At 32.2% G+C, this 27,965-nt stretch overlaps 1 protein-coding gene across 2 annotated transcripts in view; it reads left to right on the top strand.

The window, feature by feature from the left end:
• CSMD3 (CUB and Sushi multiple domains 3) overlaps positions 1-27,965 on the top strand; it is a 1,219,369-nt gene that overhangs the window by 1,105,016 nt on the left and 86,388 nt on the right. For both annotated transcript variants that reach the window (XM_057736100.1, XM_057736099.1), the window contains 7 exons: positions 2,751-2,867; positions 5,932-6,141; positions 8,564-8,752; positions 9,487-9,664; positions 10,537-10,682; positions 24,759-24,839; positions 25,809-25,922. In XM_057736100.1, the coding sequence (XP_057592083.1) occupies positions 2,751-2,867; positions 5,932-6,141; positions 8,564-8,752; positions 9,487-9,664; positions 10,537-10,682; positions 24,759-24,839; positions 25,809-25,922 (1,035 nt within the window). The remainder of the gene's footprint in view (positions 1-2,750; positions 2,868-5,931; positions 6,142-8,563; positions 8,753-9,486; positions 9,665-10,536; positions 10,683-24,758; positions 24,840-25,808; positions 25,923-27,965) is intronic.

The following is a 27,965-nucleotide window of genomic DNA, read 5'->3' as shown; positions in this document are numbered from 1 at the left end:
ACTGCATTTTGATTAAATCTGCATTCCATTATATATTGTTAACAAGGGAAGTACTAGCTGGAAGTGATATTTTAAAAAATTAAACTAGAAATTTTACATTTTATTATATAGGACAAATTTTTATGAAACTGCATTAAATACTTATCATATTTTGATGTCCGATATATATACATTTGATTTTCAGCTAAGGTACAATAACTCCATATTCTGTTTGCTTATCTATTAAGTGGGATAGTAATGTTCACCTCATAGGCCCATTGTGAGAATGAAATGAGAGAATGTTAGAAAAGTATTTAGCGCTGAACCTGAAATACACAGGGCATTCATAGTGGTAGCTATTATAATGAAAAATATGCAATAACTTAAGGGTTCAATAAGTGAACATTATAGTGGAATATTTAATAACATGGAAAAAATTTACAATATATAGTCAAATATAAAAAAGGCTTAAAGTGATTCACAGTATGATCCTATTTTCATTATACACATAAACATAGAAACACACATGCATGTGTATTTTTCTGCAGAGAATAAAGAATGTAGAGGTAGACAGGTTATCTATGGGTAGTGGAATTCCAGAGCACTGTTTTTCTTTTCCACTCATTTTTTTTTTTGTATTTTATAAATTTTGGACAGTAAACTTGTACTATATTTGATAGACAAAGTGTTTGAATTGCCATCATGGCCATATAATAAGGAGAAACTGAAGGCAGGAGGCTGATTCGGGGAATGTCTTAAAACTCTAGTCATCAGGTATCAAGGTTACAGTCTCATGAACTGGAAAATAAACAGTCTACCACATATTTTGATGGAAGGAAGGAAAAGTCACTTGAGATTTTTAGGTAATAGAGACAAATCTGAAGGAAGAATCAAAGATGATTTTAACTTTGAGGACTATGCTATGGTTGTGTCCTTAAGGAAAAAGAGTATAATGGGGCTCAAAAGAGTCTACTATGAAACTGCTGGTAACACAGCATTGTCTATCAAGACCTAGGGGTATATGAAATTGCACAGTCTCTGAGAAAACAGACATGAGTATGGAGCTGAAGGCAGATGTGTTTTTTGGATCTTTTTCTTGTCTTTTATGGTTTGTTATTCTTTTCCTTTCTCTTTCATTATCTGTTTACTTTTTATTCCTTCTTTCTTCTCTGATTTTGGGGTTTACACAATGCAAAGGACAAGATTTTCAGATCATTACTAAAGAGATGGCAAGTAGCAGAATTAGAGGGACAGTGAGCAACTCAAACACTTGAGATTGTGCAGGCAAGAAAGCAAAAGAGAGTCCTTGTGTTCTTTCATTTAAAATTCAGAATGAAGCAAAACAAACCCTCAATTGTATTCTCACCAGAGACTTTAAAAGTGCTTTTGATTGGGCAAAATATTTTCTCTACCACTCCCTAATTATCAGATTGTGTAATGAATATATGTGGACAATCAAATTTTAGGAAAATAAATTGGTGAATATTAATGGTTTATATATGTTGAAAATTGCTCTGGTTTAAAGATGCATGAACTGAGATTTGAGAAGGATGGAAAAATATACAGGTGTATCTTTATATCTCAATGGTAATTACAACTTAGAAAGAAAGATTTATAAGTAGATTAACTACAAGGTTATATATATCCCCTTAGTAAAATCTACTTGATACATAATTTATTCAGTTCACATACTGAAAGATAGCTTTCAAACTGGCTGTTGATATCACACAGAATGTTGATACATTGTTCTACTGAATTTGCCTTTATGGTATATAACCTGAAGTTTGAGATCTATCTGTTGCTATTCATAACAAGAAATAAATGAATGAAATTGCATGTAAGTGTACAGGTAACTTTCAAACTTGATGTGCAGTCATGAAATTTGATTCCTCAACACACAATTAAGATGTGTATTTTAGTCTTTCTCTGATAAAATGACAAAAATGTACACAAAGGAAAGAATTAGCTTCTAAAGTGCAATTGTTCTATTAATACATGTTAAATAGTTCTATCTAATCATGTAAAAATTAAAACTTGGGTAATGATTTTGTTCTTATAATTTATGGTTAGCTTATCAATAGTAAATCAGTATAATAAGGATTCTAAAAAAAGCATAAATTTATGCCTAGATTCTCAAACTGGGTTGCATCTTTTTACTTGTTTTATACTTCCCTATTTTTTGTCTAGATTATTTTAGGATACAGTGAGGTCATATCCTATGGTATGTGAATCCCTCACATATTACCAATAGAAACCAATATTTTTCTTAAAAATCTCCAGCCTCCTCACAAAAAGAGGAAGAGGAGGGAAGGTTGTGAAAATGAATCCCTCATCAACATAGTACTTAGAATGAATGTTGCTAGCTTGATTTTATTCTAAATTATATCATCTTTTGAATGAATCAAAACATTTCTAGAAGGTCTTCAGTGTGAGGAATGTACTGCTGGCTATGGAAAAGGATATGTGCTCCTTGTTTGATTGTATTCACTGCACATGAGATTCACTGCACATGAGCTACTCCTTTCTGTGCAATAATTTATTTAGTTTGTATTTACTGCTGAGGAAGGTAATATGTTATCCTTTTATGCTATTTTATAAAATGCCTTGTCAATTGATTATATTTGATTACTAGTATGTGGTGAATAAGAGTTGACAATATTCAAATTTATATCAGTTTTAATTCAGAGGCTTGATGAGACTTGAAATGATTTCAGTCTGTTTTTAATACAGTCGAGCACTTTGGCTTAAGTGGGACCTCTATTCTCTTGCAGCTCAGTGTGGTGGTGCTATGTTAGATTTCAGTGGTGTGATCCTCAGCCCTGGGTTTCCTGGAAACTACCCCAGCAGTTTAGATTGCACGTGGACAATAAAGCTGCCCATAGGTTTTGGTATGTATATTAAAAACATGTGAAAGAGATTTTTATGTCATTGATACATCCTTATAGAGAAATAACAAAGTCTAATAAGAACTTATGAAATATTCACAAACTATAGCCTACTTTTGGATTACACAGATTTTACTTGGAGTACTTGGATAATTGAAATATATAGGCATTTTAAAATTTCTTAGATAGATGATAAATAGATAAACTTTATGATATTTTCCAGTCAATATGCATGCATATAGCCTGAGTTAGTTGTATGTGTCAATGATAAATTCAACATGATTTTCATGTATAATTGTTTTTATAACTCTTCTACCTGTTGTAACCAAGCAGTACATAGATAAATTATTTTCTGGTAATCTATTTAATCCAATATTCATTGTAAATAAATAAGATTTACATTTGAAAAGTATTAGTACAATTTTTCTACTGTTAGATTTAAATACCGTGTAGGTACAATACCTGTCTAATTCTAATAATACAATTCCCAGTGTTTGGATATGTTGTGTTTTATGTGTGTGTGTGTGTGTGTGTGTGTGTGTGTGTATTTATATTTTTATATATACTGCATTTAATAAATTCTTTTCCCTCTTGTATAACCAACATATTTTCTTATAGTTTCTTCATATCCCATTACTCTGTAAATGCATAAATAGAAGTGTTAAGTTGAGGACAGACTTATCACATCACAGAAGAATAAGATGAGTAGACACTCCTTGAAGTACAAACCTGGTAGATTTAGAGCAATTAAGATATTCTGTACTAATCTCACTTACTGAGGACTAAATTTAGGTACCTCATTTGCCAAAAGCATCTATAGCCTCAGAATAAAAAATTCATGTTGAAATGTTTTACATAAATTCACAGAAACTCATAGTTATGACAATTCAATTCTGAGTGTGTACATATTATACCCCAGGTATTGTGCTAGGTGCTAGGGATAAAATGCATAGTAAAACGGACTTCTTACCTTCTCCCAGTTAACTTATAGTCACAATGAGGAGACAGATAGTCAAATATGCTATTACAGTGAAGTACTATAAAGAGTACAAGATTGTACTTAGTACAGATATCTATCCTAGTCCAGGAAATGCAGAAAAGGTTTGCCAGAGGAAGTGATGCCTGATCTGTGGCTTTAAATATTAGTAAGAGTAAGCCCAAAAAAGAGGGTCAGCCTGTGAGGAACAGGAAAGAAATTCTAGATAAACAGAGTGACACATGGAAAAATGCAGATAAGAAAGCTAGAGACATTCAATAAATTTGAGCACTATATGACTGGCCTGAAGTTTTGGGAAAATAGTAGGCCACTGAGAGAAGAATGCTGGGGGGCTTCCTAATGAGAATTATTCCAGCTACAGCATGGGAATACCCTTAATTTGAAGTTGTCATCAAATTCTGTGCCCTTTGATTGAAAGAGAGTAAATGAATAATAGATTTGAAATAGTATGGTTATTCTTTATTTCTTTTACTATCTACTTAAGAGGGCTCATCCCATGTTGCTTATGGAGCTAAGTGAATTATTTAAAAATAAATTAAGTGCATTTTCAATAGTGTCATTATATCATTTTCAACTTAGCTTTTGCTAATGCTTCATTGATTTTAAAAACCAAGTTTATTAAAAATTAAAATGAATATGCATCTCTCCTCTATTTTGGAAGTGAAAACATGAGACCATTTCTGATCTGGTTACATTTATATAATTCCACTGTTTTCTTTGAGTTTTGGTTAAGTCAAATATTGGTTCTAATGTATTTGAACAAGTAATTTATAAATGTTTAAAAGAAAATTGAGTGCATATCAACAATTAAAAAAAATTTTCTTATGCCCATGAAACAATCATTAACAAGATTATTTGTGAAAAGGAAACTCTGGAAAATTTTAGAAAAATATGCAGTCCTTGTAGCCTCACATATTAAGATAGTGTGTTCAAAATTCTAAGGAGATTGATTGTCCAGGAATGTGTTCGATATTTTAAAGCATATTTTCAGTAATTCCCAAATTTATTTGTTCATGGAACACTTTTTCCATGTAACAGAGAATTTCCATGTAACTTTTTCCAGGAACAAAATATGACTTTACTTGAGTCCCTCACTAGTTATTAAGAGCAAGAGCTCAAGAGCCAGAATGTCTGAGTTTGAATTTCAGCTTTTAGGATATTGTGTAAACTTAGCATATTATTTAGCTTCCACATGCCCGTTTCCTCATTCTCATGAGTAACTGAGCATGAAATAAGTTAGCATATATGAAAACTTAAAACAGTGCCTAGCAAAAAAATAACCAGAATAAATGTCAGATTTTATTACTAACAATTTGGAGAAGGGTAGTTGTGGGAAAAAAATCAAATTCAGTAAAAATCAAATATTAATTGAATTAGGGAAACATACCTCAATAAGACTTTTATTTTTTCATCCCAGAAATATTTAACTATCTCATATTTTAGTTGTGTTTATGAAGATATTAAGACTATTTTGTAATATGATAGCATATAACAATGCACCCTAGATTTTATTGTGAATATTACATAAAATTCGGCATTATCTTCTGACAAGAAAATGCTAAAAGAGCACACTGAAAATTATATGCCTCAAAATTATATTTTGGAGAAGTTAATCTATCCCCTGTATATGACTAATTTCTAACAGTCATGAAATTTGATTATATTAATATATAAAACTTTGCAATCATATTTTGGCCTTTTACAAAATACAAATTATTGAGTGGCGTTTCATCTTCAAAAATTGGTTGATATAATTTCAAATGGTTTTAAAGAGCAAGAAAGCCATTTTCTTGATTAGTTTTGCTATGGTGACAATGTAGTAAAATGAGATTTTCCCATGTTTCAAATAGTGGGCAATTGAGAACAGCATTCTGTTACTTTGAACTATAGCAAAGCTAATTGTTCTGGGCAGACAGCAAATCCATGGCCCAGATCTTAAGAGTATGCCTCTAAACCTAAATGGAAACATATCTTAAGTGCATTAATCTGAGCATATGAATTTGTGTATATGCGTGCATTTAATTTGGTAAAAAAAAATAAAGTAGCATTATGTTTGCTTTTCTTCCTTAGGTGTACACCTGCAGTTTGTAAATTTTTCTACAGAAACCATACATGATTATTTGGAAGTAAGAAGTGGATCCTCAGAAACTAGTACTGTTATTGGACGACTTAGTGGTCCTCAAATACCATCTTCCCTATTTAGCACGACTCATGAAACCAGCTTGTATTTTCACAGTGACTATTCACAAAACAAGCAAGGTTTCCACATTGTATATCAAGGTGAGAGGAATAATTGAAAAATGAAAGCTTATTTAGCCTCCAAACAGCTATTAAGAATCTAACTAACTCTAAGTGTTTTTTACATTGTGTTTTAGAAAGAGAAAGGAACATAAACCAAAACAAGCTTCAGTTAGGAAGAGTTTTAAATAATGTTATTTTCAGGCAACTATATAGGGAGAAAATGAAGTCTTTCTGAGAACTTACAAATTCTAACCATGAAAAAAGGATTAAATTAATTTTAATACACAATCAAATTAAGCAAGTGAAGGCAAGGCAGTCAAACAAGGCATGGTGGATATGCAAGATTTATCTTTGCTTTTATTATCAGAATGAGTATATTGAAAAGATATTTTGTGGTACTAATCTATATATAAAGTTACTTTCTTTTACTTTATAATGAAAGAACATAACATATCTTGATACCATTCTATTGCAATGAGAATATGAAATAAATACTTTGACAATCATATTAGGTCTGTTTCTAGTATAAAACTGCTACATGACCTTGAGCATGATTTTTATCCCTTTGGAATATAAAGCTTAGACTCTGGGAGACCAAGGCTTAAATGCTCATTCTCTATGTTGACTCTTAAGTGGCCTAGGGCACAAGTCCATTTCTTCATTTTCATGATGGAATTAGTAATAGTACCTCTCATAGAAGTTGTTTTGAACTTTATATGATAAAATGAATGTAAAATATTTACCGTGATGTATATCATTAGTAATTATTTAGTTTATTTTAGCTATTTTTACTATGTTATTTCAGATCTTAAGTCTAAGATTTAAAATTAAATATTTAAAGTTATGATAATATTTTACACAAACAATGCAGTTCCAATGACTGTAATATTAAACCAAAAATAACAAGCTTTGATTACTCATCTGCTCTAATTATTAAAGGATTTAATGCATATGTGATATTTTTGTTGTTTCCTTAATTTAATTTAATTTAATTTAATTTTTTATTGAGGTATAACTGATTTATGAGTATGTAATACTTTTGAATGTGAGCTCCACCAGAGCAGGGATCTTTGTGTTATTCATTGATATATCTCAAGTGCCTAGAAGAATAAGAGCACAATAGATATTTGCTGAATAAAAGTATATACTCCAAAGAAAATTTGAGTATTTAAAATAGACATTGTAACATCTAAAATGATTACAGTTGGTATTATGCTTGCAGACATAATATGACTACATCACACAACATCCTTTACGTAAAATAGGAATCATTTCTATAACCTCTTGGTACAAAATTAACCGTTTTCCCAAGGAAATTAATTACTTCAAAAACAGTTGAGTAACTGATTGAGTTTCTTTTTTGCTGCTAGAAGACTCACATATTATTCTCAGCTAATTTGGAAAGAAAAAATGTGTTCATGCACACACATACACATATATATGTGTAGACGGGGGTGAGTAGGGGGAGGAAGAGAGACTGATGAAGAAAATGTGTCAGAATTAACCACTGGAAAACCTGGCTGAAGGCATACTGAAGTTCTTACTGTTCTTGCAATACTGTTCTTGCAAACTTTGTGTAACTTTGGAATTACTAAAAAATAAAAAAATTTTTTACAAAAGAAATTTAATGGTTAGTAGCAAAATAGTATCTGCTGGTAATTTGAATTTTATTAGCTATAATATAATTTTGAACTTAAAAACAAAGTCTCAAATATTAATACTGTATGACTATATATACTGTTTATAGATTCAAAATTTACTCAGCAATGTTTTTTAAGCACCTACTATGTGAAAGGCAATAAGCACAGCTTTTAGGATTCGATGATAAAAAAACAGGAACTTTGATCTCATGTAGAATGTAACAAGAGTAGTATGAACAAATAAACAGTTACACTACAGTGCTAAAAATATCATGATAACTGAAGTGCCAAATTTATATTAGAAGGAAATTTATTTCCTCGTACTTTATATTGTTAAATAACTTCTTTGGAGAAACTCAGTAGAGAGATAGTTGTTTTGTTTCTTTTAGAGAAAAAATTAGCTAAAAAAAGTTCAAAAGGGCTCAGAATTAGACACACACATATATTTTATTTTATTCAACGTACGTGCAATGTAACCAGGAAGCAATTGTGTTATAGGTAAAGGGTTCAGAATATGTTTGATTAAAACTGTGGCTATAAGGGTAATTTACATTTTCATTAAAAATTATAATTTAGATAGATTTCATAAGTGGGAGAAAAAACAATGTATTTTAATAAATTGTACTAAAAATTTAATATGAAAATTATAGACATAAGAAGAAATTCATATCATACAGTGACATCATTTATTATAAACCTAAATTACTATTTATAATCAATTGCAAGCAGCACTACATCTGTTTTGCAGGTTGCAAATTGTACTCATTTGTGATCTCCTGAAATTCAGAAAGAAAAAATGTCTTTCTTTTTACCTTTTCCAGCTTATCAGTTGCAAAGTTGTCCTGATCCACGCCCATTTCGAAATGGTTTTGTAATCGGCAATGATTTTACTGTGGGTCAAACCATTTCATTTGAATGTTTCCCTGGTTACACACTGATTGGAAACTCAGCTCTCACTTGCCTTCATGGAGTGAGTCGAAATTGGAATCATCCACTTCCAAGGTGTGAAGGTATGCTTCTAATTTGAAGCTGTTTTTTTGGTGATATCATCTCTGTTTAATAATTCTGGTTCTGGTACTCTATATTTTTTTTCCTTTTCAAATAGCATACTAAATATACAGTCATTCTTTCAGCTAAAGAATTACAATTAGTACCCAGATCAAAGGCCTAAGGCTCCATAGTGAATAACTGAGTTTTTCATTATTGGCAGGAGTCCTAACCTTCTCCATTGAATGTGAAAGTAAAGTTGGTTAACACTTTAGAGCTTCTTCTGTGTGATGTCTGTGTGAGTGCATGTATGTTTATTTAGTAATCATTCTTGTATAAACCAGTAACCCAGATACTACTACTAAATTTGGGCTTATTTCTTAAAAACAAAAACAAACAAACAAAAATCCTTTTAAATAAAAATGCCTTGAACCTCTTCTAAGGCCTTGTATTTACACATGATACAAAAGTTGAACAGTGTATATATGGATAAAGTATTGAAAGATAAGAAGACAATGTAATTTACTAATCTAGTGATAGTGAATAACTATGTAGCATACCTCATGCTGAAAAATAAATAAAAGCTCACTATGTTTGGTTCATGGTTTCCAGCTTTCTTTTACATACCTTGACTGTGGTAAAAGCATAACACAGATGTCTTTTATACTGTGTAAGAGGTATGAAATGTTTGCCTTTTTCTTTATAATCAGTTTATTGTGATTCTACTTAAACATTTTGTTTTGTGTCTTTTCTGTAGCTCTTTGTGGAGGGAATATAACTGCAATGAATGGCACCATTTATTCTCCTGGGTATCCCGATGAATATCCAAACTTTCAAGACTGTTTTTGGCTTGTAAAAGTACCCCCTGGAAATGGAATCTACATCAATTTTACTGTCCTTCAAACAGAACCAATCTATGATTTCATTACTGTATGGTAAGCAAAGACCATTATTATTGATTGATTCAACTGTATGTAACAGTGAAACAAGGTAGGAATGAAAATATATCACAGTCCTCTGTGTACAAATTGCCATTGATGTTTGAATTGGAGTGAGTAACTGAGGGTGACAGTGTGTGTCTTACAGAATGAGACAAACAAGAGAAATAAGGTTTTAGCTTATTTGCCCAGGAAGTAGTTAAATATGTAGCACAAAAACTTTATGGGTGAAAAAAGATTTAAATTTGTTATTAAAATAATGTGTAAAACCTGGGAATTAAATCAGAGTAAGTTTAAGGCAAGAAAGTTCTCTGTATACAGAACTAGTGAAATTTAAAAGCCTGTATTCCAATAAGTTATTTAATACAACTACTGAATTTCTGTCATAATAATTCATCATAAAATATTATATTTGTATAATTATCCTGTTAATTGAAACATCTCTATTTAAACTATAAAGAAAATATCTGAGTTAATTATTGACAGTTGGTTAATTGAACTACCATATGACTTCTAAAATTCTTTCTAAATTTAACAGTCTATGATTCTCAAGGTTATTTTGAAGAAAATGAAAGGAGGGCAAACCTCAAGCATTTGGGAGAATCTGGGTTATGGTCAGGAAACCAAAGACAATTTAATTGATTGCAGCTAATGTGCATGTATTTCTTTTAGGTAAAAATGTGATCTTTTTAAATATGTTATCACCTAAATAAACATATACCAATATGATTTGGCACTTGATTATTTCATCAACCACATCCTTATCATCTCATATGTGATACTTTCCCTAAACCTCATGTGAAACTTTCCAAAAAAATCAATATCTCACTCTCCCTTTCTCCTCTCCCTGCTCTCTCTCTCTCCTATAGGGATGGACCAGACCAAAACTCACCTCAGATCGGGCAGTTCAGTGGCAATACTGCTTTGGAATCAGTCTACAGCACTTCAAATCAAATTCTAATCAAATTCCACAGTGATTTCACAACAAGTGGCTTTTTTGTGCTTAGTTATCACGGTTGGTATCATCTAGGCGTTTCTGTTTCATTTGGCACTGTTTGAAATTGTCCTGGAAAAATTGAGTGTAATATATATTTAACCAGTGATTGAAAAGGTATTAAAATTTGACACATTTTTATCATTTCAAATGCATTTACTTGCAAAGAATGACCTCTTCCAAGCATTTAGGGACATTAAAATGTGAGCAAATGGAAACAGGAAATAAATCAGTCAGTAATTACCCTAGTAGAAGATAATCATTTTTTCACAGAAACCCATAAAAGAGAACCAGCTGTTCATATTTTATTGCATGTAATTTTGAAACATCAATAGATTTTTTCAATACAAAATGTTTAATCTATTCAACCTGCTGTGAGTCTTTCTAAAATTTGCATCCAATAACGTTATGCTTTACATAATATTACTCATTCATTTATACTCTGTTTCACAACAGTATCTACTCTAGAATCTTACAGTTTTAAGTGACTCTTCCAGATCATCAAGTTCATAGCTTTTACTCTGTGAAATAGTTTATGAAGAGTTTCAATTTCATTTCTTTGTGTAGAATTATTCTAGGTTCTCTGTTCATAACATTAACTTTTTGGAAGAACATTCAGATGGTTTCAAAGGTTTTTTAAAAAATTTCCTGTTATGTTAAATTGTATTTCATTATAAATAAGAAAATGTTTATTTCTAGTGATTGTATCCTTTTATCTGCTATGACCATAGTTTCATAACACATTCTGCTTCATATGACTTTTTCAGACCAATTCCAAGAGCATTTCACAGGATCAATAAGCTACTAAATTAAATTTGCAAAACATATTAAAATTTCCAAGATGAATATATACCTTATCCATTACATTAACACACAATTTAATGTTTTCTTTTTATAACACAAACTAAGAAAATCTTTAATACTCAAAGCTTATATTACATGAAAAATATGGTAACTCAAATATGGTTATGCACAAAGACACTTCAAGCACATTCAGTCTAGAAATAGAGAACAGACCAGAAAATATTTGATTTGCTTAATCTCAGCACTTATCAATCAGTAGATGATATCCAGTTTGTGCTTCTCTAGTGGCCAGAGCTACATATATACTCTAGCATAGCCAATTTAGAAAGCCAGGAGTTCAGTTAGATAACTTTGATTCAGGGTGTTTATTTTTTTTTTTTAATAGCTCATTTGCCTTTTTTACTGAATTGGTCATTGGTGCTGGCAGTATGTATATACAGTCTAAAGCTGCAACAATAGCTTTATTACTTTGAAAGGGAATCATAGCTCGAGAACTACTAAACTAAATGGTTTTTAAGTTTAGAAGATGAATTCGTTGCTGGACTGTATTTTATACATTTTCTCTTTTCACAGATCCCTGCATAAATTTTTATTATTTTGTATCTTGCCTGAATGAGTGATAAAGAAGGGACTGCTCATTGATGGACTATAAATATCCATAAAATAATCTTATGGAGAGTGTAAAATTCTTATAAAACTTAGGAAACATTTAAAAGGGGAAATATTGTCAGAGAAAAGGATGTCAGTGTGTGTGTCTGTGTGTGTGTGTGAAAATGTGAAAATCCTTACATAGAAAATGCAGGGATGACAGAATATGTGTAAATATATACAAAATATGAATGTGGATTTAAATAGACACTTCTGTGAATGTACATACATATATTCTCATTCCAAACTGTGTTTCACCTGATTTTTGTAACTAGGTTCTGAGTCATGTATATTAAAAACAGAATTAGTTTAGGAATAAGGAAGATCAAATATTTGTTTAGGGCTTTGTTTTTCAGCTGACTTTGGACAAGTTACACTTTGGTTTCCACTTTCTTCAGCTATAACACAACATGGTATAATTGCTGAGAAGATTAACGAGATACTGTATGTATAGAAATTACTCCAATGACTGGCATATATTAGGTTGAACCATATGAAATTGTTGGTCAGAAATGCTGAATATTAGCAATTTTGTATGGCTCAACCCCTGTATTATCACTGTCATCAACATCACATTGCAGAGTTGAAGTGATTGGAGACAATGAGTAATATACAGTTAGCACAGTGCCCAGCAGAGTATATGTTCAGTAAGTGTTCCTTTCCTTACCATATCTTATCTCATGTTAGTTTTTCTGATAGAGTATTTATATTTATTTACACTTATATTTTAAATTTTATAATAAGGCACAATTGCCAGAGCTTAGAGAAGCCTAATGTTTGAATCAGCATCTCTGGGAATTTTACCCAAACCTTAAAATAACCTTGATATTTAGAGAGGTAGCCAGAGCTCATGTTAAAAATTGACAGATGCCTTACATTCTACCAGTCCTAGTAGAATAATTTTCCTGAAGTACTGCTTTCACCCTGACTCACCTTTTCAAGAATGCATGATGCCTTCATTAAATCAAATTTACAGCTACCCTATAATCTGGTTCATTGACTCATTCTGCAGTGCCTACTCTGACTCCCTTAGATTCTTTCTCTCACTGCCTCCTGAACTTCCGTTCTTAAATGGTTTCTTACTCATCTTCAGTTCTTTAGTTCTCCCATCTTAAGTCCCATTTCTGCTTTTTTTTGATAGTTCAAACTCATAGGGATCACTATCATCTTTTCTATGATTGCACTTATTCTTTTTACCAAACTTTTCAGAACTTAGAGTGTGCTGTATTGTTTTATATGCCTTGTGAGTTTAATAACAGTGAATGCCTTTTTGAGGACACAGATCACACTTATGCTTCTTAATGCTTTCATATTTTTATTATTGACTAAGTAATTATATTTTAGTCTTTTGTGGTGTGTGTTCAGTTCTTTTTAAAAAGTTATCTGAGTTTGAGCTTTATTAGTGACAACTTTTTAAAAGGTTATTTTACAATTATGTACATGTGTGCTCATCTCTCCTCACACACAAAAAAAATGCCTGTTTTCAATTAATGTTAATACAATTAGTACAATTGTGTTAATACAATTAGTGGCTCATATTCAGTAGCTATAACAGTGCCAAAATGAGCTCTCATAATGGTTTAAAAAAATACAAAAGACAAAAAAGTGATCAAGTACTTTTTCATAAGTTAACCAGGGAGATAATCCACTGCTTAACACTTAGTTTAAGCTGATTTAATATACCTAAGCTTAGAATGGTTTATTCCCCTGCTCAGCTTTCTTTATATTCTCTTATTGATTTAATAGCTGCTTCTGTTATGCCCTAGCCTGTAAGTCAGAAGTGGTTTTCTTAGGACTTGTGCATTTATTTTCTAAATTTAACATAGCAATATTTTCATATATTTTCTTAAGGTCACATTGATTATTTAGGTTTTATTTATTAATATATTTTAATATGTCTGAAAGGAGAAAAAAAATGTGTTTTTTCATCTCTAACCAAACTTTCTTTATCAGATCTAGTCAGCTGTCTTTTATAAAACATCGCCTTCATAAAGCCTTTCATGATCAAAACTAACATTCATAAAAAGCTTTGGAAAGTGAAAGTTCTGTGCAGTGAAAAAATAGGGCAGGCGTAAATGTTGAGGCACTTTATCTCAGATACCGTATTTCTTCTTCATCTAAGGAAAGGTGCTTGTCTCTGTATTGCCATAACCATAATTCTCTATAGTAACAGCTTATTTCCTTGATATCTGCCATAGAGTCAAGATGGGTTTGTCTTGTAATAAGTAATAACAGTATTCAGTCCTAATCAGTGACTTCCTGAAAGTATTACACAACACCTGTTTCAACTGCATGTCTTTGCAGACACTGACTTTGTATAAATAGTCACTCTAATAGCGATAGCTACCATTTACTGAATACTTAATATGCCAGGCACTATGCTAGATGCTTTCCATGCTAATTTTTGTAATAACTCTGCAATATAATTATTATTATCCCCATTTTAATAATTAAAGAACTGAAAGAAATTTATAACATATATAAATCCAGAAAGCTAATAAATAGAGGGGCTGCTGGGAATTCAAAATAGGTCTGTCTGACTTTAAGAAATGACATCTTTTTATATAATGACAACAGTAACAGCAATAGTAATAATAATAATAGCTAAACTATATTGAGTTCTTAATAAGTGCCAGGCTGTGTTCTAAGCTGGTATTATCTCATGTATAGATTATATTTAATGGTATATAAACACAGTTTTTCTTTTAAAATTTAGCAAAAGTGATTTTCATTTTTATCAAGATAACAAGTCATCTCATTTTCTAGAACATACCTCTTCTAATTACAGCTTGGAACTTTGAACTTCTTAGTGCTTCTCTTTCCCAGGACCTACAGGCTAACAGCAATATGTTGGTAGGTTTATCACAACTTAGTGTGTTCTTTATAGTTTCCAAAATGTGCTATGGTCCCTGTGTGACTAGAAAATAAGTTTTATTAGGAGTCAGACTTATGCCAACCACTGTAGTATAGCCAGAATATATATTTATTAATTTAAAACAAAAAGTGTCATTTTAATGTTTAAATCTATTATCCAGGGAACCTCTTTTTCTAATATCAGATATTAGGGAACCTCAATTATTACAGAAGATTTTCTTAGGATAATACAATTTGATAATATATATTATCCATTGTTTTCTGTTATTGGCACAGCTTCTGTGAAAGAGTGGGTTGATTATATATTGAATTTCAGATTATTTTTAAGAAATGTATTTAAAAGCCCTTTTAGGTCATCTTTTAAGGTTATATTGCCTTTAAAATGAATGCTGTATTTGGGGACAAGTATATTTAACTCCACAAAGTCTCATCCTAAAAGAGACTGCTGTAGATATAAGGACACATTTTATATAAAACATAAATCACCATTGCTTTGAACTGTGTGACCCCAATGCCTCACACAACCTAAAGATCTGACCTCCTTTCATATTTCAACAGATAGTGCATTGAGCTCATAAAATGTTTCATTGTTTGATGTCCAGAGAGCATAGAGGATATGAACATCATACAATTATATATATATAAATCTAAACAATCAAACTGGTAAAACTGTAATAATGAAAAAAATAAATGCCATTTACTATTAATTAAATGACTACTTAATGATTACTAAAATGACAAAAAAATCATTAAAATTGCTTACAATATTTTGATATTTTGCTGCATGTACACATCTGTTGATAAGATGGCATTTATATTCTATAGTACTGTATCTCAGTCCCCTCCAGCCAGAGTCCACCAGGAACACCTCTGTAGTTAAACAAAGTTGGGTTTATAGGCTCACTGTGATGTGTGGGACAACACACCATGAGAAACCCTGTGGAGTCTCAGTGAGAAGGTGTTAAGAGAAGCTTGTTATAGGATTTGGGCTGTGTAAGATGGTTCTGGAAGGGTTCAACAAAGCGTGTTTTTCCCCTGGGTTGGGTGCTGTCAGAAAATTGGAGCAGTTCTATAATTGGGTATCTTAATTGTTCTTTAGAAGGTGGAAGGTATGAAACATACCTAAAACTGTGATTGGCATGGGGAAGCAGCATTCTCTCATACTAGCTGAGATGGAGGGATCTTGGTCATATTGGTGGTTTGGATGGTATTTTAATTTTCGGGGGGGGGGGGTTTGTTTTGTTTTTTCTGTGCTCAGACACAATTATGGAAAGGTCTTGTTTTTGTCTTGTTCCAGCAAGGTCAAAGAGCTATCATGTCTGATGTTAGTTGTTAGTTAAATTGTTTACAGTCAACAATAGGAAATCATGGCCTATCAGTTAGACCCAGGCCAGCTCCAAGCCAACAGCATACAGGGGTTGTGCTTTGTTTTCTTTTACTTTTTTTTTCTTTTGCTTTCTTTTCTTTACTTTTGTTTTTTCTTTTCAATATGCAGACTAGTTTAAAGTGATGGTTACAGAGCTAAAACATGTTCCTTCATAGCCAAAACAAACTAAACTATGGTAGTATACGGAGAAAGGAAAATAGAGACTGACAAAGAACAAATTGTCACCCCTGATGTGCTCTATTATCTACTAATATGCCAGGCAACTCAACCATGTAGAGAAGAGACCTTTGACACATTACTTTTCAGACTCTAATGGTCTCATTACTAAGGTAGGATATTTTCAATTAGCTACTGGAATATGGGGAAGTCACTTCATGCAAAAAATATTGGATTTTTTTTATGGATAATTCAGGATATTTCCCAAAAGCTTTGTTTACTATACTTCTGTTTTTCCACTTCTAGGAAAATACATAGTAACTTCTTGTTGATCTATTTCTAATGATCCATTCCATTTCTCTGTCTCGTCTCTAAATCTAGAGCTGACCATTTTCTCTTGATTTCCAAGATTCTCCCCTATATATAGGCAGAGAAACAAATTGATTATAAAATATTAACAGGTAAAAAGTGATATTTGTAAGTAATGTAAGCCCCCACTGAAACTTATCTATGTTGTTCATGTCAACTCACTAGCAGACTTTCTCCAAAATGGAAAAAAAATTATTTACTTTTTCCTTGAAGTTAGAACTCAGCATTTGTTTAAACTCTCCTAACTCTTCTTTCAAGTGGAGCTGCTTAAAGTTATTTCACATAACTTTTGAAATAACATTGCCAAAATTACATAACTGAGTATGTAATTACCAGTGCTTTTCCTCCTCCAATTCTTCCCCAAATCGTGAAGTTATCATACTTGAACTAATCTGGGTCACCACTGAAGTACACCAGTGGTTATAGAGAGCTTAATGTTTATAAGGGAACATAGAACATTTTTTTTCCCCTGTAAGAAATACTGCATCCTTATTTGGCAGAAAGGTTGTGTACTTCTGCTTTTTTGGTTTACAGAAGGAATGGCAATTTGCCAGAGTCCTTTTTTGTCTTTTTTTGAAGAAGAAGAAGCCTTTAATACTTCAGTTGAACTGAAGTAGATAAATGCATCATTCTTTTCTGGAATTGGGTTGGATGTTTCATTACAAAGAAAATAGGAAATTAAAAATAACCAAATATATTGCCAGAATCAAACCCTAAAGTATTTTTAAGAAACAGATTTTTTGGACCAGGAACCAGACATCTATACACAGTTGAATGAAAACAGAGTACTATTCAAACACTGGTCATCCTCAAAAGATGCTGACATGTAGGATATGATGCCCTAGTGTAGTTATTAAATAACACAATGGTGTCTTAAAGGTGAATGGCATGTCGAATAAAATGATTCATCTAAAAGAGAACACAGATTTAGCTCAAATGTGTATTTTAAATGTGTAAATATCTATGTTATGCAGTTTTTTCTTTAATGGGCATCACTTTGAAGCTGTTTCTAGATAGAACAATACATGGAAAAAATGGACTAAAATATATGCTCATGTTATTAAAAATTTTGATGACACAATTTAAAAGTTTCAGTTCTGCCCATAACTGGTTATGTGTCTTTGTCTACTGCACTTCACTCCTCTAGGTCTTCCCCTCTCTCCATCACTCCAAAAATAAAGAGATTAGAATAGTTGATTTATAAGGTAACGTCTACCTCAAACAAGCTATGATTCTTACCTATAAAATATTGGATGTATTCATCCTAGACCTGTTTATTTTCTTCCAAAGGAACCAAAGTATATACATTGAGTGAGATATTGTCTGAATTTAATTAGTTATGAGTTACAATTTATTAAATATGGTTTCTGGAGCACTGTGCTAGCAGTTTTGAGACCACAGACATGTACAAAATATATTATATATATATATAGTTATATATATATATAGCTATATAATATATATAGCTATATAATATATATAGCTATAAAGTTAGATGTTGAACTCAGGGACTTTGTATTACAGTATAATTACATCAATGTAAAACAAAGAATCTCATCATTTTCAAAGTATATTCAATTTAAATTAGATTAAATAAAAAGTGAATAGTTTGACATGTTCTAGGGAGTCACGTGGGCACTAACCCTTTGAGTGACATCGGGGTCGTGAATAGGTCTTAGATTGAGATTATATGTGTTTAGAGCACAGCTGCCATCATAGCAGCCATGCTCATGTTAACCTTTGCCAAACAGGGACTCTTCTCTCCTTTGAAATAATAGTATGTGACAGACACTGTTCTAAGCACTTTACAATATTAACTCAATCTTAGTTTTACATTTATTTTGCAGATGTGAAAACTGAAGCACAGAACCTTAGCAATTGCTAAGGTTGCTCTATGCTAAAATCACAGAGCGTGCAAGTAAGGGATCCAAGATTTGAACACAGTCTGCTTCCAGAGTAAATACTAGATCAGGCTGCTTTGTGCACAAAAAATTACTCACCAACACAATTTGGAGGATATATTTTTCTGTGTGTTTTCTTGTGATGTTGATTGGTATGATAGAAACATCTTCAGAAAGAGAAGGAGGGCTGAAGTGTTTAATTCTCCATTATTGTCTTCAATTACTACACTTCTGATGTATCACATCACAGACCTTTGCTTTATTATACCCTGCTCCTACCAACCAAGATCTTATGCCTAAACTTTGCTCATGATTATTTCAGTAATTGCTGCCAAATCCAAATGTCCTTTGTAAATAAAAAGTGAAACTTGAGAAAAACAGGAAGTATTAATATTTTACCAAATGTTCTTATTTATTTGTGAACATCAAAGATCTGAAAATCAAATTTGATATAATAAGAGCTTACCTTTATAGAGTGCTTACTCTTTGCCAGGCACTGCTTCTAGTACTTTGCATGTATAAACATTTTGATCCTTGTAGCTGCCTATTAAAGTGGCATAAAATTAGTATCATTATCATTACTATTTTACAAATGAAGAAATGTGAGTTAGTGAATAAGTAACTTGCCCAAGATTTCCTAATTTGTCAGCATTTAGAAACAGAATTTAAACCCAGAGAGTCTGGATTGAGTCCATACTCAATATCATAAGAATGCATTTCATATGTATTTTTTGCTCATTCACCATTCCTTCTTTCATTTGTCTAGCATGCAGTCACTCAGCAAATATTTATTGCATATTGCTCTATCAGGTACTGCATTATGCCCTGAGAAGTGAGCGATTCATAAGATAAACAGTCCCTGTTCCCCTGCAGCTTACATTCTAGAATGTTAGAATGCAAGAAAATGAACAGTTAACAAATAATTCTTACAGACTGTGAAAATTATCAGAAGGAAAATAGATGTGAAACAGAGTAACTGCAAGAGGTTAACTCTGGTAGCATGATCAGTGAAGATGTCTCTATTCTGGTCATCTGAGGACAAACTTATGAAAGAGATAGGAAAATAGGTTTCAAGAAAGCAAGATAAATAAAATTAAAATTATATAACATGTTTAGACATGTTATAAAATGTCACACTATCAACCATTTAAGAACTATGTTGATTAAGGAATAGAAGAGACTAGAATGTGGGTTAGGCTGTAGACAGGTTTGATTTTTCAAAGTTTATTATGAAAAAGGGGTATGTGGTTTAATATTTTTTATGAGGTGAGAATCACATTGTAAGTGGGTGATACAACAAACCAGGGGTACTTGAGTTTTAAATGGGAGAGAGGAACTACCTTTATTTGCAGCTAAAAATATGCACTGCTTAATAGGTGGGGTTGAAGTTAATTAAACAAAGTTACAGACTCTTGGAGATCATAATCAAGACTTTTAATTTAATGTCAAGTCATTTGGGGACACGTGAGTTTTTTTTAGGATCAATTAACAACTGTTTATTTAACACCCACTGCAATATAGACTCTTTACTAGTCTCTGGGTATCCACTTTTATCCCATTCCAATTGTGTTGATTTCTTACTGTAGCCAGAGTTATTGTTTTGAAAGAGAAACCTAATCACTTTATTCCTAGGCTTAAAATTCTTCATAGGCTTCCCATTGGCATCAGATTAAAATAAATCCTGAGCATGACCTGTAGATGCCTGTTGGATTTAGCCCCAGTTTTCCTCCCTTTCTCATACCTTCTCATTCTCCCTAGGGCCCTCTCACCCCAGTCCCTCAGCCTTCACCTTTGCTGGTTTTATACTTGCTTATTCCTCTGTCTGAGTTATTCTTCTCTGTGACATCTGTCTCCCTAACACATGTGCACGCGCACACACACACACACACATCTGTTTCAATTAAATTCTACTTCTTAATGAGATTATTTGATTAATATCTCACCAACAATTAGTGCCTATAAGGGCAAGATTGTGTCTACTTTGTTCACTGTTGCATTCCCAAAACATATGATATGGTGTCTGGCATGTAATAGGCTGTCAGTAATATATATTTAATAAATAACAGAATGAACCATGCTGGACATTATAGAAGATGTAAATGTGTGCACAATGGTCCCACACAAGCTAAACATGGGACAAGAACTAACACATTAATGAATAAGGTTGGGAGAACTCAAGACATTAAAACACCAAATGCTAAGTATTATGGTGCCAGTTTCCAGACTGGCAAGGTTGTAAAAATGATGGTGTGGAGTAGAATTAACATGGTGTGGATGGGATTAACATGACAAATACAAGGGGCCTGGGAAAAATGGGGTGAGATACGACAGACATCTCATAGGAGGGATTGGTGAGAATTAAGATAATAAACTTCCTTTAAATAAGATTATAAATGTAATCTGTTGGCTATGAAAAGCCTCTCTAAATTGATAATAGGGAAATGACAAAACTAAAATAATTTTCCAGCCAAGGTTGATTTGTCTGTAAATGTGGGAGAAAATGTGGCTTAGTTTTCAAGCAGAATGAGGTTCCAATTCTGGCTTAATGGACTGAACAGGTAATTCAACCATTCTTAAATCTAGTATTCTTTTTTTTGCAACATAAGTATATTTATACATATCTTGATGTAGTAATTTAGTGATTAAATGAAATAACTTATGTAAATCATTTTACAGAGTTCTTTGCACACAGTGAATTCCACATAAATACTGTCTTAATTCCCTTCTTCCAGTTCACTTGTGTGTAAGAAGGATTACACCAGAGAAACACAGAAGGCAAGGAACATCCTGCAGGTCGCTTTACTAATAGAGATGTGTTAGTTTCGTAGGACTGCAGTAACAAGTCCTACAAACTGGGTGGCTTACCCAGGCAGAAATTTTTTCTCTCATGTTTCTAGAGGGTAGAATTATGAAATCAATTTATGGAGAAGGACATGCTATCTCTGAAGGGTATTGGTGAGGGTCCTCTCTTGCCTCATCCTGGCTTCTAGTGGTAACCAGAAATCTTTGATAGTCCTTTGCTTATAGATAATTCACATAAATCTCTGTTCTTATCACTACATGCTTTTTTTCCTGTGTGTTCACCTCTGTCTCTTTTTCTTTTTATAAAGGGAGCAGTCATACTGGTTTAAGGGCCCATCTTAATTCAATATGACCTCAATTTAAGTCATTGTATCTGAAACAATCCTATTTTCAAATAATACTCTAAAGTTCCAGGAAAGACATAAATTTGAGGCAGGGGCGGCGGGGGGGGGAAGGAGGGGGACACTATTCAACCAAATACAACAGGTGTAATGAATGATAGGATTCTACATGGAGATGTTGGCCTCAAGAACGTAAAGACACTGGACATATTTTAAACTTATTTTAATGAACAAACTGGTAGAAATTGGTAAAGGTTGAAAACAGAATTGCTGGCAGCTATTTTTGATTTAACTCTTTGTAGTACTTTGTCTTCAAGAGTCAAAAGAAAAACAAATGCAAGGAGCTTCCTTTTATTATTCCCTTCTCCTTTACAATATAATCAAAATTACATAGTTCAATCCTGAAAAGCATCTCAGGCAGCTCCTGTTTAGATCCCATTCTCTAGCACTCTGAACCACAATTGCCTCTTTTTAATCCCCATCTGCAGTTTTAGAGTTAGAGTCATTTTAGGGAAAACTATTTGTTTAGAGACTCTTTCCCTCCTGAAGAAACCTGTGTTTTGTGTGTTATTTAGCAAATATTTGTCTGATTATAAGGAAAGTGATAGGAGCTAATTACTCAGTTGTGAAAAAGACAAATGAACAGTCTCTTCCCTCACGTTACTTAAAGTCTAGGTGGAGTCACAAACAATGAAAAAGTAAACTAATAACGAGAAAATAATAAATGTTGAAGCAAGTCATGATTGCATGTGCCACAAAACAGAGTTCTGTGATTAGAAAATAAGAGTAAAGGGTAGGGGGAGATAGTGAAGAGCTCAGAAGATACGTTTATCCTGGTGATACAAAATTGGGAATTGGGACACAAAGTCAGACTTGAAGTCAAAAGAATCAGTGAAATCACTTAGATGGAGATTGTAAAAAGTTGTTTGAAGGAAGGTTCATTCAGAATTCAAATCTATAAAATGATGAAAATAGAATTGCTCTTACTGAGGTAGAGGAAGGAGGTACGGACATTATACCTCCTCACACCCCATGACCCCAGGGTCATGGACAGAGTTTATAAAACTGCTGATGATACTGAAGAGCAGAGAATAAGAGAATTTAGCTCACAACGCCATGTGGTCTTGGGAAAATAACATAGTATCTTGAGCACCATCTTCCTCATAATAATAATTACCAACCTGTGGTCTTTTAAACACTCCAACTGAGTTATCTAAGTCATTCAAAGTTTATTCTACAGATGACAGGAGTCATGGATTCCTTATTGATAAAAATGTGCTTTTTCTTTAAAATAAATTTTTGATTAGCATGAAGATTAAAAACAACTTTACAGGCAAACAAAAATAATATATATATGAGCATCTCCACACTTCTGTAACTACTGAGTTGATCTCTGTTCTAATCAAGATCAGGTAAAATGCTCTCCTCTAAAGCATAGTCTCATAAGGATTTCTCCCTATAGAGCTCTCTCTATCTTCCGCTTCCCTTTCCCTCAACTCTTTGGCATTTTTCACAACTACCTTTTACCTTGATAATTGTAATTTTTGCTCATGTTTCCTCCTTTGTCTGGAATGTTCTTCTGCCCATGATTACCCTTCAGCACTGGAAATATCTTACTCATCCTTTAAAATTTATCCCATTCATCTCTTTTTATCACAATATTCCTTAACTGGTTTAGTTAATATTCCTCAGTACTCTCATAATACTCTCACAATAGCACTGATATTGAAGATATGGGCTTTGAAATCAGAGGATATAGGCTGCAGTTCTGGATAAACCCTGTACTAGTTGTGTGATCTCAGGCAAGTTACTATGTCTTTTAAGCCTTATTCCTTTTATCTCCCTGAACTGAGGTACCTAAAGAACTTAATTCCGAAATTTAAAGTAATAAAATTAAGCATAAAAAACATTTTTCTTCAAATGTTATAATAACATAAAATGTGTTTCTTGAATTAATAATAGTTTATTACATCTTTTGAAGACAACTAATGAAAACAAGGCTTTAATCAAACAAACAAATGTGATATAGATATCATATGGGGCCAGTAGTCATGATGCTTAGATTCACAGATACCTTTTCTCAGTTGCCTTTACATTATGCCAAATAGGAACCTACTTAATCTAATGGGATGACTGGTATAGAAACATAAAATTTAACAAATGGATACTTTGTAAACATACTAATCTAGCATGGTGAAAGAAAGCTCTGGAGCCAGACTGTCTATGTTCAAATCCCAGCTCTCCCATGTTATAGCTGTATGAGTTGGACAAATTCTTTAATTCTGTTAACAGTTTTCCTTTTATAAAATGGAAATAATTATAGAACTGCTTACATAAATTAAGTAGTAAAACAAATAAAATTTTTGTGAGGACTAATGGAGTTAATATAATATAATATTTCCTGGAATAGAGTAAGAATTGAGTACTTGCTTGCAATTATGACTGAATGCTAGGCATTTTGCTAGATGCAGGGGATTCTGTGATGAAGCTTGGGAAGATAGGCATTGAGGACATGAACAAACATGAGTATATAATCCCAAATTGTAATTTTGCAAAGATGAAAGCATGTAATCAGAAAGACTAGAATGAGGATGAGAAGTAAGGAGTTAAAAGGTAAGCATTCTTACCATGGGAAAATATTTAAGGAATGATTAATTCTCCCTCAATTTTTTGAAAATAAGGAAATAGTTGAAACTTGATCAGTTCTACCATTTATTTTTATTTTTATAAATAAACCTTATGTGATTTTCTCTTTTCACATATGTGAATATATATTGCTGTTCATAGAAGGAATAAACATTGTCTATTTTTATAGCCTATCAACTACGAGTGTGTCAACCTCCACCACCTGTACCCAATGCTGAAATTTTGACAGAAGATGATGAATTTGAAATAGGTAAAGTCTGTTAAATTACTTTCAAAGAAAGCATTTTGTTAACAGAGGTATTTACTTTAAAAGAAATAAAAATAAAGAATAGTAGCAGCCTGTCTTAGACCTTCTTTCCCTGGATAGATGGGGATTGTTTAGAATTCTTAAGAATGGATAACAGTTAAAAGAGAAAAAGGAGTGTTAGGCAAGAAGAAAGAATTTTGTATTTCCAGGATGTACAGTTAGAAAACAGTGCAGGAATTTGAACCATATATCTATTCTGGTAGTTCCTTCCAAATTATTAATTTGCTACCTTCGAACACTATAGTCTTAACTGTTGTTCTTTGAATTCAGGCATAAATCTGATATGTATAATTAAGGATATGTAGGCATGTTAAAAGACAGGTTTTAGTTCCATATCCTTGAAAACAATTAGTCGATTATGCTCAATTTGATCATAAATAAAGCCCTTTTAAAACTGGGTTGGAAATTTAACCTCAATAATATCTCATAGTTTGAAAAATTATGTAAGTAAAAGAAGACATCTTAATGTTAACATAATACATTTTCATCATTATTACCCTATTAATATTAATATTGGTTGAGAAATGTAAGAAAATATCAATGACCAATGTAAATCTAATCTTAATAGCAATAACTAGGAATCTCTTTTTAAATGCTTGGTATATTTTTAATGAATATCTTACCTGTACCAACCAGATTATTTCCTTACTACTATTAGTTATATCTAACCAGATTGCCCCAGTCCTGTCTTACTGGTAGTTTATTCTTGGCTTCAGTTCTGATTGGTCAGTGCTTATGACATACTAGTAGTTCAGCATTTTGAATATCATCACTGCTTATAACTAATAGAATTTTTATACTGATTGAAAATGACTGAAAGAAAAAAATTCTGATTTTGTATTGAAACATCTGTTTATTTTAACCATTACCTTGTTGCTTACCTGAAGCCCCTTCTGCATTTTTTTTAAATAGGTGATATTATTAGGTATCAGTGTCTTCCAGGATTTACTTTGGTTGGCAATGCAATTCTGACATGCAGATTAGGAGAACGACTCCAGATGGATGGAGCACCTCCAGTGTGTCAAGGTACCAATTCATATGATTATTTATTTCTAAAGATCTGTTTTATGTTTAACTCATTACTAGAAAATTGAGAAAAATTTACTTTATATAATTATCATATATTTAACTGCCAATAATGTTAAAAAATTATACAACTCATAAGTGGTATTTTTCATTCCATTATTTCTCAGATTTAACTAAACATTTTCAACTCATCCAAGGTTTAACTTTTCTAGTTTATCCCAAAGTCAATTTAATGTATTTAAATTATTTTTGCTCTTGGAAGTGGGAATGGAGGTAGAAAGCAAGAAAATTCACTTTAAATAAAGGTTCCAATGTTGATTGCAAGTAGTTTCTGTTCTACCCACTAGAATCATTAAACTTTATTGAGCACCTATTAAGAATGAGGATCTGAGGGAAAAAAAAACAAACAAAAAGTTGTCAATGGTCCCTGCTGTGAAAGCAACATGATATAAAAGATATGACAGCCATATAGGTTGTAGCAATACAGCATTAAGGAAGCAGGTCAGAGAGCTATAGAGTCATATAATTTTAAACCATTTATAGGACAAGGAAAGCCTGATGGAGGCATTGCTTCCTGAGTCATAGGTTCCAAATGAAAGGCAATATTTACTTTGGTAGAACTGATATAGGGAAACAGTGGTCCAGGTGACAGAGGTATATGCAAAGATACAGAAATGAAAGACAGTGAAGTATGGACTTCAAGAATTCACTGTGTTACAAGGGCAAGACCATGATGGATCTTGAATGATGTACTGGGATTTTGATGTGCAGGAATCATGTATTATTAACTTGTGTAGCTCATAGGGCCCATAACAGTGCCCAACACATAGTAACTAATTACAAATATTGGTTAATTTGAATAAAATTCAATTGAACTTGATTTTACCTCCCAGATTTTCTTGGATTACTTCCACCATTTTGGTTTATTCTTGAGAAATAGAAATCTGTTTTCTATGCAGAATCTTAACTGTTATAATGAGCCTAAAACAAAAATTCTGTTTATTATTACAAACATGCTATAAGGAGTAATAAATGTTTGATTTTTCTGCCTCATTGGAGTCCTTACAAGAAGATAGAAGAATTTTTATAAGGAGCTTTTACAGTATGAAAAAGAAAGACATGTTTGGAAGTATAAACAACACCAATATAAGAATCTCCCTTGCTCTTAGTCAATGATTTTTATAGGCTATCTTAAAGTTGGTTGTTTATTCTGAAGTCTACCACCTGTATTCTTGAATGAACAAGCCATTACATACCAGGATTTCTTCCTTGACCCAATATATAAACTTCATTTGAGCTCTTGGAGAGCAAGACTTCATTTTATTATATCTGGATCCCAATTCAATATTGTTTTTAATTAAAAAAAAATTTTTGTTATTTGAGTCCCTCATCTCTCAGACTTTCAATGTCTTATTTCTAAAATCAAAATTTCCTATAGATTAATAAATTCATCTCTTCTTATTCAACTGTTGTGGAGAATACAAAAAAGGATGACCAATTTTTTTTTTTTTTTTTTTGTCTCATAGTAACTCTATGGGTATTAGCTTCAAGTTAATTATCCCTCAGAATGAGTTTCTGCAGAGTTACTATATTAATTAATTGACCAGGCACTTACGCTAAAAAGCAGAGTTTAAAATTTTATTTGAGTTAATTCACAATCCTGCTAAAAAAAATTGTCATTCATTTGGAATCTGTTGTAACTTATCTATACTGTTTTTAGTCTATTTAAAGGTATTTGATTTTTTTCACTTTTCCTAAAAGAGGCTATGTCATTTTTGTTATTCCTTCCTGATTCCTGTTTAGTTTTTTATATCACACTTAAAACATGGAAAGCAAGTCTAAATATGGTGCTCGTCAAAGGGTTTAAAATAAATGAAATATAATAGGTGACTACAGATAGTTAAAAACATGGGGTCCATCTGGCTGAATGTGTGAGACTTTCTGTACTTTAAACTTTCTGAGCATTAGTTTCCTCACATATACAACAGGGATAAAAATTATAGACACTTCTTAAAGTTGTTGTGACAAGTAAGTAATATAATG

Source organism: Hippopotamus amphibius, chromosome 5, assembly GCF_030028045.1.
Source record: "Hippopotamus amphibius kiboko isolate mHipAmp2 chromosome 5, mHipAmp2.hap2, whole genome shotgun sequence".
NCBI lineage: Eukaryota > Metazoa > Chordata > Mammalia > Artiodactyla > Hippopotamidae > Hippopotamus > Hippopotamus amphibius.
Note: the sequence above shows the minus strand (reverse complement) of the source record. Positions and strands in the feature narration are given on the sequence as shown.